Source organism: Ammospiza nelsoni, chromosome 16 (assembly GCF_027579445.1).
Source record: "Ammospiza nelsoni isolate bAmmNel1 chromosome 16, bAmmNel1.pri, whole genome shotgun sequence".
NCBI lineage: Eukaryota > Metazoa > Chordata > Aves > Passeriformes > Passerellidae > Ammospiza > Ammospiza nelsoni.
Window position 1 is genome coordinate 1,261,455 of NC_080648.1, and position 15,108 is coordinate 1,276,562.

Consider the following 15,108-nt stretch of genomic DNA (forward strand, 5'->3'; position numbering starts at 1 on the left):
CTGGAGCTGCAGTTTGTGAGCTGCTCAGTGCCCTGGGGGCAGGGCTTTGGGTGGGTTTGACCAGCAGCCATGTCCTCCTGTTGGCATTACAGGTAAACGTCATTCACTCCCTTCCACTATTGCTGTGTAGGATTCGCCTTCCAGCTCCTGGCTGACATCTGGGTCACACCATAACTTCATTTGAAATTTTGATACTAGTTCCCATTTTCAATCCAACCCAAACAAATGCCTCATTTGCATTTTTGCAGCTCTTAAGGCTGAGGTGTCTGATCAGTTAATGATGCCTCTCTCTGCCAGGGACACCAGCAGCTGCACTTGGTGGGATTTCTGCCTCTGCTGCTCCACAGATCCCTGGGTGTATCTTCCCATAGTTGCCACTCTTCCTACCCTAAGGGCCACCCTCAGCAGAAATTACTTTGTAAAGATAATAAGAAATTAACCAAACCAAATGTTAGAAAATGAAATAAACACTGATTGTTCTCTGGTTCCTTGTGAGACTTTAAGGGGAGTAAATGACAGAATCACAGAATATCTGTCTTCACTCACATGCTAAGCTGTGCTTCAATTTATTTCTGTACCTTGTTTTCACACAGAATTTAACTATTATTGAATTTTAGTCAGCCTGTGGCATCCCACCTGAAACACCTCAGTGGACAACCTGCTCTAAAGTTAAGAGGACAGTAGGGGATCATATCCTGATGAAACCATGTGTATCCTGTGGAACTGCATTTGCTGTTTGCAAATGGGCCAGCCTCATGGAAGAGTGAGGAAGGGGAATCTTTCACAGGGTAAGTTTCATTTTCCCATTGTGACAATTATTCTTCACTTCAGTTTGTCTCATTTTCAGCAACACCATTTAATGTTGTTCCTCTGTGAATGTAAATGAAGGTAACACGACTACAAGTTACACATTACAAATCAGTGGAGAGATAAGAGTACCCAGAGCCTATACGCTTTTATTTTTGCAGAGTAAGTGTTCAGGTAAGTGCGAGATTAGCACACAAGGGACCTGACTGTTGCAGATCAGCCCCGGGACACGATGGCCTGGAATGTGTGGATGGTGAGCCCAGCCCAGGGCCACTGATGGGCTCCCACCGCTGAGGCAAACAAGTCTTTCCAGGACTGGAATCCTGGAAAGATAGAACATATGGAATAACCCCGTGACTTTAAGGTTTGTTGTGCCAGATTTCCCCGTGCACCAATTCACATTAAAAAGTGGTTTGCTCCCATCACATCAGCTGAAAAGGAGGTTCCCACAGTGTTGTTGTCTGTGGCCTTCAGAGCCAGCGGCACAGGGAGCACTAGCTCGGGGTGGGTGCTCATCCTAACGGGTAATGCACAGAAAGGGACCTGCTTTCGTTCATTTATTATTTTAGTCAAAGATGACATCAACAACCAGCTCCCGTCACAGAGCGAGGAGGGCACGTTCCACTGCAGCACGGCTCTCCGGCTGCAAGCCCTGAGCCAGGCCCGGGGCTGTGGCCGCGCCCCCCATGCTGTCCCCGCGTGCAGCGCGGCCGCGGGGCGGAACGCTGCGATCCCCACCCATGGCTCTGCCCCGCGTGTGATGCGGCCCTGGAGCGGAACGCTGCGATCCCCGCGGCGCCGGGGCAGCCACGGCTCCATCGCGGCAGTCCCAGGCCGGGCGGGCCCCGGCCCCCTCACACGGCCCCGGCCCCCTCACACGGCCCCGGCCCCCCATCGCCCCCTGGCGGCCCGCCCGGCCCCGCGCGCGACCACCGTCAGCGCGCGCGCGTGCGCAGGAGCGGCGCGGGGGACCGAGGGACGGGCGCGCGGCTCTCGCGAGAGCACGAGGCTATATCAGCGAGTGGGCGGGCACGGGGCTTTCTTTAGTGCGCGTCCGCCCGCAGCGCAGCAGCCTCGCTCAGTCGTGCCTCAGCCCCGCGATGGAGGACAGCGCCATGGACATGGAGAGCATGGGCCCACTGCGTCCGCAGACTTTCCTCTTCGGTAACGCTCGCCGCGCCGCGCTCTCCCGGGGCCCGCTGGCCCCGTCGCCCCCGCAGGCCCCGGGGCCGAGCGCCGTGCGGGTGCCGTGCAGGGCCGCGGCCTGGGCCGGCCGAGCGCCGCCCCTCCGCGCGCGGGGAAGGGCCGGGGGGGGCTCAGTCGGGCCGGGGGCGCGCAGCGGCCGTTCCCGCGCGCTCGCACGTGGCGGGGCCCGTCCCGCTTGGTCCCGCGCTTTGTTCCCGGTGCCTCCCGCCGTTCCTAAGGACGCGGCGCCCGGCAGCGCCCGCCGAGCACATGGCAGCGCGGCCGGGGGCGGAGCACGTGGAGCGCCGCGGCCGCGCGCCTCGCTGCCCGTAGCCCCGGGCAGGCCCGGCCGCCCACGGCGGGCGGAGCGCAGCTGCCGTGGCCCCGGGCACCGCGGCGGGCACCGGGCGGGGATGGTTTGATTGAAAGTGCTGGGCTCGAGCGGGCCGCGCGGGGAGCTGCGTGCTCCGCTGCAGGCCGCGCTCGCTGGGGTTTTCCTCTCCCCACGTGTTCCGCTCCGTGCGTGCCTGGAGTGTGCCGCTAGTTCCCTGCAAGAACGAGGCCTGCAAGCAGCGAGCTGCCAAGTTACTGGTTAGCAAATACTTATGTCTTAAGTGAAACAGAAGGCTTATAATTAAATTGTTTTCTTACAGGCTGCGAGCTTAAAGCGGATAAAGAGTTTCAGTTTAAAGTAGATGATGAAGAAAATGAACATCAGTTATCTCTGAGAACGGCAAGTAGTGTTTAGCTTTTCCGTTTTAAAAGTAGTGGTGTGCTGTGATGTTGGTTTTTTTACGTGTTATTTACTTCTCCAGTTATAATACCGGTGATCATTGTTACATAAATATTTAAAATAACTATCTAATACTGGCAGTGGAGCACATTCTGTAATTTCAGATATTTTCTGTATTGAAAACGTTTCTCCACTGATGTTTCATTGTAGACAGCAAGTAAATGCAAGGCTGGAAAAGGTTAAAAATCAACTTACAGTGGGTTAATAAGTATAGGCTAAATGGAATTAAATGCTAAACTATACACTGAGGCATCCCTAAGGCAAACAGTGCTGATGCTACAGGAGCAGAGGGGGAAGGATCGACTTGTGAGAGTCATACATAGGCACACTCTTGTGGATTACTAGGAACTTGAATCTTAAAAATCATTTCAGTGTGTTCACAAACATAGCTGGGATTCTTTTTCTTTCCTAGAATCAGATAATAAGTAAATATGTAGAAGAGAGCAGAAACTTTATGTTTTGATTTATTGTCCTTGGTTTGCCCTCTTCAAGGATGTAACTGGGAAACCTCATCTTTCATTCAGATAATCCATCTGACAGACTCCCAGGGAATTCCTGGATGGGTCCTTAGGTCTTTCTGGAGCCACACAAGTCAGATGCAATATTTCAAGGCTTTGGTTCTTGACTGAGTATGGGTTTTTTGAATAGCAAAACAATAATGTTCCCCATCCTAACAGGCAAGAAATTGAAGACTTGTAGCATCTTTGTGGCGTGTTGCTGTATTTAAATGCAAGGAAATGCTTTTATACCTGGAAACAAGAGAGTCTTTAAATTGTGGACTAATTCCTACAGAAGAATTGCTACCTGGAGGTCACTTGCATAACAAGTATCTCCAAACATTTCATGCTGTTACTTAAAACACTTCTGTCTTGGCTATGTGAATCATGTGCTTTTCATCCTTGTATATTATGAAAACTACAGCCTGGACTTGACAATTAGTAATTTGTTTTTAATTAAAATTCCTTTTGATAGAAGAGTATAGCAATGTTTAGGGCAAGTCCACATGCAGATTTCTTCTGTCTGAATGTTCGTTATGCAGTTAAAATTAGTGATACTTAAATTGTATTGTTTTAAGTTCTTTTTCTAATTATATTTTCAAAATTACCTGTAGCATGTCTTCTGATGTTGTACTCTAAGGGATGAAGTAAAAATCCACACCACTGCTTTGTTGTTAGGCTTGTGGGGGGAATGAAGTCCTATGTCAGTAACCACTTCTAGAATTAAAAGGGGTGATGCACAGGAGAAATAGGATTAACATACCAAAGCACAAACTAGAAAATATTTAAGAGACTTTTAGATCTCAAAGGTGTGGGACATGGTTAAACCAAAAAAGACCTTATTGAGTAGAGGAAGGATTTAAAGAAAAGGTGTAAATGCAGCAAATACCTGAGGGCTGCAAGTGTGGTGGGGGACTTGGGCTTGAGCAAGATGGGGAGAAAAGGGAGTAAAGAGGAAAGGAGGAGGATAGATGCAGGAGGTAAAAGTGCCATGAATTTCTGTAAATGTCTTACTATGGCAGCTAAGAACGGGGATGGTCACTCCTTCATGACCTGTTCGGTGTGCATTCCTTCAGTGTAGAAATTAAAGCACGTGCATGGATGCTTGACAAACACAGGAGAAATAAATAAAAAGTGCTATAGTATTGAACTGGGGCAAATGACAAGACATGGTCTAAAATTTGTGTCCCACTAGCTGAGCAATTGAGTGTTGTTGACAACACATTTGAGAGGTGAGATCAGAGATGCAGTTTCACCTCTGAATTGCTAATAACAAAATTTGCCAGAAGTAGTGAATCCGATGTTCTATTTTCCAGCCTTCAGTCTGATACATCTAAAGTGTGGACCATTGCAGCCTCATTAAAGCTCTTCAGCTCTTGAAGAGTAGAAACTTCTGTGTCTCTGCCTGAAGTGTTCACACCCACATCTCCCGTGGGGGTTGGAAAGCTTTCTTTGTTTGGGGTTTAGGGAAGGAAGCACAAAGCCTTGTGCACTGCTGTTGGGAAGAGTTGCAGTGCAAAGTATTTGTGGATTCCACATCTCCCATGTACCCCTGTTAGAGGGGCCCAAGGTTCAGTGAACTGGAGTCTCAGGCCTGACCACTGTCTGTCACTCATTGTTTCCTTGCAGAGTTTTGACTCTTCAGAAAGTGCCAGACTCAGAGTAAGGGATCCAGGTACTTCAGTTTAGAAATGCCTTGGGGCAGCAGTTCCTAGTCTGTGGTGAATTACAGCAAAAGGCATGTGCATAAATCACACTATTCAGCTAAGCTGCTGTTAAAATCCTCAGTGAATGTCAAGTAAGCAGAAGTGCACAGTGTGGTAAAGGGAAGCAATTGGCAGATAAAATGTGGCAGGAGGGGGAAAGCTTTAGGTGTGATTCTGTAGAGGAGATAATGTGTTTATACTTCTCTCCTTGGACCAGCTGTAGAGCTGACTGAACTTGCCACTGCCTCTTTTTGGTGCAGTGATCCAGCAGCAAGTGACCTGATTTCACTGTCATCAGAACACGCCTGGAGGTGCCCCTTGAAAGTTTCAGTGTGTGGAGAAAGGGTGTCAGCTTAGGATGGAGTCTGATGGAATAATTTGTAGTCAGAAATGCAAATTTCAGTATTTCATGATGCAGAACAGTGAATGGAGTTTAGAAGATTGAAAATATTTGGGGTGCTCAGACTGTGTCCTGTTCTTGACTTTTCACAGGTTACTTTAGGTGCTGGAGCCAAAGATGAATTACACATTGTAGAAGCAGAAGCACTGGACTATGAAGGCAACCCTACAAAAGTAGTACTGGCATCTCTGAAAATGTCAGTGCAGCCTACAGTAAGTGCAGAAACTTAGAAACCTACTGTAAATTTGGTCTCTAGTGAGAAAAAAGTTCAAAATGGCTTGGGTCAGCTGAATTTTAGTGAAACTGAACAGTGTGTTCAGAGAAGTGGCTGCATGTAGTAAATACATCTTTTTTGTGCCTGGTATTGTACTCGAGTCATGTGGAGATAACAGATGTGTTCAAATTACACATTTTTTAAGCAACAGGAATTATTCATGCCATCTATAGACAGACAAGTCCAGACATATGCAAGCAGATGCATCTTTAGGTTGTGTTGCTTTCTTTAAACCTGGGATGGGAACAATTAATTTTTTCTGCAGGTCCCAAACTCTAATGCCACTCTGAAGATGATTGCTCCTCTCTGATTGAAGGGCACCTTGTTGTCATTTCTGCTATCTGGAATGTAGTTTGACTCAGCTGCTGATAGTGTACAACTACACAGTGCTGGGGCAGGTGGGATGGATGATGTTCAAATTGACATTGCTGCTGAGTAAAAACAAATGAATGTGCTTTAACTGGGATAAGCAAGGAGTGTAGTAAACCCCCTCTGTGTGTTTATTGACACTGAGCTGACCTTTTAACACTGGCAGAGTACTCCTTTGAAAGGGAACTTGGAGTAACTTAGCCATGGAGTCTCCAGCTGTTGATGCTGTTTCCACTGGGGTGGAATGTCTGTTAAATACACTTTGCCTGGAATCTGTGACTGAATAGCAATGCTTTGTCCCCCAGGTTTCATTGGGTGGCTTCGAGATCACACCCCCAGTGGTGCTGAGGTTGAAATGTGGCTCAGGGCCTGTGTACGTCAGTGGCCAGCACCTCGTAGGTACGTATGGCTGCTCACTGCTGTGTCCTGGGCAGCACCTGCAGAACTTACAGGGTTTGCAGCTGGTGCTGCAAGCAGTGCCTGGGCTGGTACTGAGAAGACTGTCCATGAATTAGTTCTGGTTTTTACCTAAACTAACCCAGGGCTAGTCCTCTCCTTTCAGAAATTGTCTTTGACGTTGCTCTACTAGTTTTCAAAAATGTCTCCTTAGGATTGGAGAAAACATTATTTTTGACTTTGTGTTGTCTGTTGTACGTGGAAAAGGGTTCTGACCAGTGTGAGGGGTGGTAGTTCACCTGGTTGGGATTTCCCTGTAGTAGTACCTGCTTCAGTCAGGTGGAAAACCTCCTAGTCAGAGGTTAGGTCACTAGTGGGAAGCTTCCTGATACCAATTCAGCACCTCAGCCAGGCCAAACCTACTCAGTTATGGGTAATGCTCTTGGTTTCTTACTAGCAGTCTTGCTTTATGTTGTTAAGTGAGGTGAGGTTTTTACACTTTGCCTTTGCTTTATCAGCATTAGAAGAAGAACCAGAATCAGATGAGGAGGAAGATGATGCAAAAATTGTTAATGCTTCAACAAAGAGACCAGCAAGTGGAGGAGCTAAACCACCACAGGTATATGGACTTGCAGTCACTTTGTTCACAGCATTTTCTTCTAGTTTGGTATTAGTGCTGCCTCTAGGATGAAGTAGTTAAATGTCTTGCTGTTATGAGTGGGACAGGGTTATTTTGTACTAAATTACAGAAGGTCCCAAAATTTTGTTAAAGGGGTAGATAGAATGGCTGCTTTTGTGGAAATTCTGTCTCCTGTAGTAACTGCACGTTCTGGTAAAAACATCAGTGTACTGCAAGAGTTGATGCTGATTAAAGCACTGGACTTTCCTAACAAGGAAGGGTTCCTAGGCTCAGAGCAATGCAGTGAACTAGTCAGTAGCTTTGGACTTGGCAGCTGTAAGTTCCTGGGTTTAGCTAAATTGATGAAAAGTAGCCTTGTACTTGTGCCATAGTTATTTTGTATGCCAGTTGCTCTTTATTACCGGAAAATGGTATCGACACTTAACAGACTTTCTTTCTTAAAGAAAAAAATAAAATTAGCAGAAGATGATGAGGATGATGATGAAGATGAGGATGACGATGATGAGTATGTATTCCTGTTTTGATAATGTGTTTTAAAATACTGGGCTAACTTTCAGAACATGAATTGTGTGACACAACTGAATGCTAAGTGAAAAAGCTCCTGTATCTTGACTGGGGAAAAGGCATCCTTGTCTTACTTATCTCTACAATGCTATGTAAATTGATGTTCTCCAGATATGTTATACTGGGCTTCCTGTTACTCATTAACTTCTAAAAGTAGTAGTGGATGTCCCTAGGATGTATCCCTTCAGTATTAAAGGGAGGGGAGGGCATTTAACTGCTTCAAAGGTAGTGCTTGCCCTAGCACTTAGCCATGTGTTAAGGTATAAAGTAAACTTCAAAAGATTGCTTGCTTCCTTCATGAATAAAACATTTTATTGGGAGGGAGGGGGAAGATCAATTCTTAACATGGATCTTGAGTTATGGTGAGTGACTTCCTTTTTAATTGTAGTGATGAGGATGACTTAGAGGATGATGAGGAAGAAATTAAAGCACCAGTAAAGAAAGTAAGTGGCTAATCCTGTGATACGATAGTAATCCAGCAGGTAGTCCCTTAAATCAATGAGCTTTATCACAGCTCTTTGGAATCTGTGAATGGGGGATGCACTAGGTTTAGCTCAGCCTGTGTGAAGAAATTGTAATAGGGTGTGAAAACACTTCAGTGTGAATGTGCACCCATCCAGTCCATGTTCTATTTCCTTGGCTGCAAAGGGGTGACTGGGTCTTACCAGCACAGGGATGCAGCGGTCAGACTGGTGTGGGCCTGGATGGCTGTTAAACAGCAAATGAAATCCTGCTCGAAGGGGGTTGAGCTTGGCAGTTCAGTCCTGCCTGCTGTGGAAAGGAGCTTTCAGCGACTTCAGCCGCAAGGGCTGTGAATGTGTGAGCCTCTGGCCGGGCCCGCTGCGGCACGGACGGGCCGGGAGTGCTGTACCCTCAGCCCTCGAGGGCCATCTGGCGGCGCTGTGAGCGCACTGCAGGGCAGCTGTGCCGCGAGGAGGGGCAGGCATTTGCTTGTTCTCACACTTGTGTACTTCAGCTTGAACTTTTATGTTCATACCTACTGTTAAAAACCAGATATTTATAGTTTTACTTCCCCATGTGCTGTTCGCTCCCTACTGAATTGCCATAAGTGACAGTGCACAGTGGCCTGGTAGTGAGTCTGAAATGCAGATTCCAGCCATGTGAGGTGATCTGGGGTGACTGAACAAAACTGTCCTGATTGATACAGGAATTGTAGACTCTGTGTCTTAGATATGCATGTGGTGTCATGTCCCATGCACATCCCAGACAGTATTTCTGGATGAAATGCCAAATGAGATAATGGTTGTGTTACAGAAAAAAGACAGCCCTGAATGATGTAACAGAACTTGTTCCTGGGTGTGTTACTGTTCTGCAGGAGGAGGTTTTTCTTTGGGTTCCTGTAACATGCTATCTTGAGTTTACTTTGCAGTCATTTGACACATGAACTTGTGTGCTTGCCTTTCAGCCTGCTCGTGAGGTTGCAGGGAAAAACATGCAGAAAGCAAAGCAGAATGGAAAAGACTCTAAGCCATCCACACCAGCATCTAAATCAAAAGTGAGTGAAAACAACTGAGTAAAACAAAGCTTTATTCTACTGAGGAAGCTAGGTTTTTGCCTAATGGTAACTTCAAACAACATACTAACATTCAAATTAGATTTTTAGATCTTGATATGAAGCATGGGGAAGGTACTGTTCACTGCTTCATGTTTTCTGTGAAATTCTTCAGTAATGAGTATGTGCCTACAACAGTCTGAATCTGAAATCAGACATGCTGTCCCTTGGGAATACTGGTAATTCTTTGGTTTGAAACACTAAATCTATTGGTTTTGTGCAGCACCTAGTACAAGAGGGTGACTGCCAAGTGTGTTTCCACTGGAGAACACTGGAGGCTGTTTTCCAGTGGAAACACAGGAAAAGGGGGCTCCCATGACAATCACCCACTGCAGGACTGGCAGTTTCCTTCCTTGCTAATGCTGTGTGATTGTGTCCTGATGCCTTGTGCAGCTTCTCCTTGCTGCAGGTACTCTGACATGATGCCAGGAGGGTTCACACAGACATGAGCATGGGATGCATGGCAGGACAACATGTGAGAAGCACTGCAGGTGTGCCTTTTAAAGCATGACCTAATCTGGCTGCAGATGTGGAGTAAAATGTGAATCACTAAAAATTTTGGCTATTTATGGTTTCATTTCTCTTCAAAGAGCTGTGGAGGCACCTGCCCAGAAGCATGAGACACCAGCTGTGCTAACTCTAATAATTCCAGATTTGAAAACCATGATTTTTCATGCTTCTAAGGAATGTGAGGGAAGCATAAATTTAGGTTTTGTGACTGTCTAAAACCTGTATGGACTATCAGTGTGATAGCTAGTTTTATAAAATTTATCTTATATTCTCTGTAACTTTATGTGCAAGTTACTAATGAAATAATTTTCAGACTCCAGATTCCAAGAAGGATAAAACTCTAACTCCAAAAACACCAAAAGTCCCTCTGTCATTAGAGGAGATCAAAGCAAAAATGCAAGCATCTATAGATAAGGTGAGTGTTTGGGAATGAAGTTTCTCAGCCTTTCTTTTACACTTCCACAGATCAGAAGAATTGGATGTTTCAGTAAATGGTTATGATGTTGCTGATTCCTGTGCTGTTGCTATGAGTGGGTGTTGATGTTGAAGCTCAGAGAAATGAAAACACATTTGCGGGGAAAAGCTTCTACTCAAGAGAAACAAAACCACTTTGTTTGTATTTTTCCAGTAGTGCTGATTAGTTTGGTATTTCTTGGTGAACTGTCTCTGTTCAAATTGTAAAAAACCCTTAGGCTATACTTACTGTTAAGATGACTTAAATAGTGCATATGCAGTTTGGGTTGCTAAAGTAAAGTGGAGTGAGTTCTTCACGTGGTTGGAATGCTTTGGTCTTGAAGCAGTATCCTGATGCTTGTAAGGCTCAGTAACTTCCAGAAGAGGGAGATAGGTGCTTGTGGTGTGAGTTAAAGCACTGCTGCAGACCTGAAAGCTTTTGCTTTCTGGAGGGATCCGGGCCTGAGTCTCCCTTCAGTGGATGCTTCACCCCTCTAAGGTGTCAGGCCAGTCACTTGCTCTGGTTGTTACCAGGTGTCAGTAGTGTTATTAGCAGCTATTTAAGTACAAAATAGACAATCCAGTTGCAGGCTGGTTGGGTGTAGCAGGTGATTCTTTACCTCCTGAGCCAGGGTTGAAGTGTGTGTGCCAGCAAGGGCTGTGTTCTGAGTATCCCTGAGCTTGGAGCAGATGGGAGTGAGGGCCTGCCTCTTGGCTAGCTCACAAGTGCTGATGTGAGTGCTAGGAAGCATTGCTGGTTTGCTGATGGGGTTTTTTAATTCAAGATTTCTTGAACCCATAATATGGATAACAAAGGTCACCTAAAGAATTAGGATCATCTTCTGCTTAGATCCATTAGTGTTTTGGGGCTGCTTTTTTCCAGGAATGCAAAATAAGACCAGAAGTGTTTAAATACAGGGTGGATGCAGAATGAGCAGTGGCTGTGATGAGGTGTGGTGTCAGGAATGACTCAGGAGCCATGATGAGTGGTGCTTGTGCAGGGTGAGCACAAGTGCCTGAGCTGCTCACAGTAGACACATGCAGAGCAGATAACTGGCAAAAAGAGCTTTAAAATTAATTACCTGGTGCTGGAGAGTGCTTCTACAGAGAATGCTGTCTAGCAGGGAGCAGCTAAGTGTGCTGTCCTAATTGACATGCAATATTTCAATTGATTCACCTGAGAAATTGGGAAGTATTTATTTTGGGACATGGAAAAGAAATCAGTGTCTCCTAAAGTAGCATGCTGTGTTATTTTCCCTGGAGATACTAGGAGACAAGATGATAAACTTGTATGTATGATTTAGTTACTGAATCTGCATGGTACAGTTGAGCATGTGCAAACACAGTTCCAGGGATTACAAGGAAGTGTTTCCAGAACAGTTATTTAATTTAATACAAGTCACATATCAATGAGTAGTGTATTAGTGAGTTTTAAAAGATAGGTGGAAGGTCAGTTCGTGTTTTGCTGAAGAGAGCTGAAGTTAAGAATCTGCCTGTGAAGGGTGGTCTGAGGTTGTGTGTTGCAGTAAGAGTCCGTAAATTAAGAATTTATTGTAATTTATCTGAGTAGAATGCGACTGTTTACTACAAACAGTGATTTTAAGTGGTGAACACTGTTATGCTCTTCAGCATCAACAAAGAATCTTGGACAGCAATTCAGTTTGTAGCCACTTCTGTCAGAAATAGCTGGGCATGGTAGAAGAACAAACTTCCTAAAATGGTTTAAAGCAGACTAGTGTGGGAAGTTGCCAGGTGAGTTCCAACTCCATGTATTGCAAAGGGTTTTCAGCATCAAATGTTGATAGCATTAAGTGACCTGCAGACCCTAAAGCTTGTTTTTCTTTCAAATAGGGTACTACCCTTCCTAAGCTGGAGCCCAAATTTGCCAACTACGTTAAGAATTGCTTCAGGACGGAGGACCAGAAGGTAACAGGATTCATCACAGCTTGATAAAGTCCAAAAACTTTTATAACCTTGGGGATTCTTTTCCACTTTTTAATCTTTACAAGCATTGGACTGTTTTAAAGGGTTGCAAACCACAAACAATACTTCAGGTTAAATATATGGGAATGGTTTTAAGGGTTTTAGTTGGCCAAGATGGGAAAGCTAATATTTTATTACATTTTTCCAGCTTTTATATGGTTGGTAAATTATCTCTTGCTTACTAAACCCACAGAATTTTCCTTTTGGCACTATATTGGCTAAGGAAATGAGCTGTGGTTTCCCTTGCTGCTGAATTTGGCCACCTCAGCCAGTCTGGTGTTCAGCCCTTTGTTGGGAGGGTGTCTGGGACAGCAGAGCTGTTTTGTGATGGAGATTATGGCATTCTTGCCACATTCTCTCCCAGAATCAACAGAGTTCTTGAAGAGAGCACAAGCCAAATTGTGATATCAGGAAGCAAGTTTCTGAATTTAGTTATTACTTAACACAGACTAAGCTGAAAATGTGTCTTAGATTTCCCTTACAAAATTCCACCAAGTCAGTTTTGCAGTGACAGAATTGCTTATGCTTTCCTGCTTCCCTCAGTGGTTTGGTGTAAACTTGTCTGATGGACAAATTGATATGTTCCTGAAGGAATGTTGAAAAGCATCAGCCTCAGCTACTGGACCTGCTGTGGCATTAGCCAGGGTGGGCAGAGTTCAGCCAGGATTTGCCTCACTGATCCTCACCCATCCTCCCAGTCAACCTGCACTGAATTCTTACTATTGTGACCTAGTGTGAATAATAATCTTCTAGCAGAAAGATCCAATGTCATGCTTTCAACTTGATTTTTTCTGAAAGGAATGTACTTTTCTTGCAATTTCTTGTCAATATTTTATGAAATAAGTGGTGATAGTAAGCTAAGAATAATTTTTTTTAAATGGATTTCAATTTCTAACTTTCTGTGTACACTTCCAGGTCATTCAAGCTCTCTGGCAGTGGAGACAGACTCTGTAAGAAAAGAAAACAGTTTAAACAGTTCGTTAAAATCTGCAGTCTTCTGTAACCATTATTTGGCTGTTCTTTTTACAAATACTGAAAGAGCTTTCCCTCCTGTGTCTGATAAATGTCATCCAGATTACCTTGCCAAGAATGTGTTGTCCAAAATGCCTGTTTAGTTTTTAAAGACAGGACTCCACCCTCAGCTTCATTTTAAGTATGTATGGAATGTTTTGATAAGGCATGGTGGTGGTCAGACAAATGGAAATGGTGGGGAGACTAAATGTATGTGAAAAAAATAAAATTTAGTATTTTGATACAGTACTATTGTTTCTTTTTTTATGGGTGAGGGCGATCTGCATACTGAACCCAGAGATAATTGGGCTTGAAAGTTCTCTGAGGAACTACCTTTGAGTATTTTAGCTGCTTCCCTTTAGCAAGCACACATAAACTGTCCTGTGTTGTCAGCTTCAAAAGCAACTCCAGTTCCATGAGCTTTGGAGCTATGGAGCAATGATTGGGAAGAAGACTGAAGTGGCAAGGGGGGCTTTATTCTTGTCTGAAAGTGACCACTAATTATATAATTGCCTAAAACAGCCCTTCCTGCATCTCAGTTTCTGACCTGCTTCACTGCACTTTGGTTTATGGTTTCTCTCTAACTACTGGGTTTATAGGGCCTGGAACTCCACTTGTAAAATGCAATACTTTTGATCTGGGATTTGCTGGCTGTGCTGTTCCTCTGAGGAGCTGCAGAGTCTGAGGCTGCCTCCCATAATGACTCCTGTGAGGATTTTGTGGAGAGAAGAATTAGCTTGAATGCTGTAAGGGTGTGCCTAGAGAGCTCACTGAGTGAGTTCAGAGCCTGTGGATAAATTCCTGGGAATGCTGAGACTGATCTCCAACAAATCCAAAAGCTTAGATGGGCAGGAAGTCCTCTCTGGTCCTCTGGCCTTCACATGATGCTCAGAGCCAGAGTTCAAATTTTGGGCCATTGTTAAATGAAGTAAAACAATGTTTGTAAGGGCTTTCAGGTGAAGGGAAGCGGGGATGTCTGTGCCTTGAGGATGAGACTCATAACTCCTGTCTGCTGTCACTTCAGTGCATGACTGTTCCACCTTGTGTCCAGTAACTGCAGTCATGGAGACTGGAGGAATACTCATAAAACATTCAAACACTTAAATGGTAACTATCAAACTGCTTTAATCCTTGCTGTGTTTGGGAATTAACACAACTGACTTGTGTTCTCATGGCAGAAAACCCATTAACTTGAGTAAAACAGGTTGAGTTTTCCCCACTTGAAGGACTTGGGACACTTGGGTCCTGCAGCAAGTGGCTTTGCAAGACATGTGAACACACTAGGTTGTGCTGATTAGGCATGGGGTCTGTCCTACTGAGCATTCTTTCCAAGTTGTTTAGGTAGCATAGACAATTTGGTTTGCCACTGAATTTATTTTTTGATGTTTGCTGTTATAAAACCCTTAGTTCCTATAGTTGAGATGCTGGGTGCAATGGAAAGCAGTGCAAGTCTCCAGAAGCAAATAGTTCTTTTGGGGAAAATAAAGCCAAGGGAAGTGCATGGTAGACAAGCAAAACTGCAAGTCTTGTGTCAAAGATTCGTTTAAGCTTGAGTATAATTGCAGCATGTGAAATGGCAGAGTATAAGGGTTTGAAATGCCTGTTTTGGTGGGGTTATGTCAATAGATGATGTCATATTCACAAGTGAGAGCAGATTTCCCTGGTGAAACAGCTAATGGCACAGACAGGCTTATTTAAGCAAAATTGCCCTCAATTTTGGCTGAAAGGAGTGAAAATTGTACAGTAATTTCAGCAAGAAATTGCTAGCCAGTAAAATACTCTGATTGCTAAAGTTTTAAGAGAAGCCAGGGTGTTGTCTGTCTGTAGGTGACTGACCAAAGCAGGTCTGGGGTGCAGCCTTGCTCTGCAGAAGCATTGTGGGGGAAAGGCAGAGCCTGTATGGGCAGCTCTGAGGGGAATCACTGCTGTGCTGGTGCTGAGGTATAA

The 15,108-nt window shown here is 44.8% G+C and overlaps 1 protein-coding gene across 1 annotated transcript; it reads left to right on the plus strand.

Annotated features, from left to right (window-relative positions):
- The first annotated feature begins 1,846 nt into the window (after positions 1-1,846).
- On the plus strand, positions 1,847-13,410 carry NPM1 (nucleophosmin 1). Its single transcript, XM_059483708.1, has 11 exons — positions 1,847-1,971; positions 2,646-2,725; positions 5,481-5,600; positions 6,337-6,430; positions 6,946-7,046; positions 7,511-7,572; positions 8,020-8,074; positions 9,058-9,147; positions 10,028-10,129; positions 12,019-12,093; positions 13,066-13,410. Exons 1-11 carry the CDS (start codon positions 1,908-1,910, stop codon positions 13,102-13,104), a joined length of 882 nt encoding a protein of 293 aa, XP_059339691.1. The 5' UTR covers positions 1,847-1,907; the 3' UTR covers positions 13,105-13,410.
- Positions 13,411-15,108: the final 1,698 nt, after the last annotated feature.

Bases quoted from the DNA above. Each gene is read 5' to 3' on its own strand.
- NPM1 (XM_059483708.1), top strand. From the start codon at position 1,908: ATGGAGGACAGCGCCATGGACATGGAGAGCATGGGCCCACTGCGTCCG. The intron at 7,047-7,510 runs GTATATGGACTT...TCTTTCTTAAAG, and splicing joins GAGGAGCTAAACCACCACAG to AAAAAAATAAAATTAGCAGA. The intron at 8,075-9,057 runs GTAAGTGGCTAA...CTTGCCTTTCAG, and splicing joins TTAAAGCACCAGTAAAGAAA to CCTGCTCGTGAGGTTGCAGG.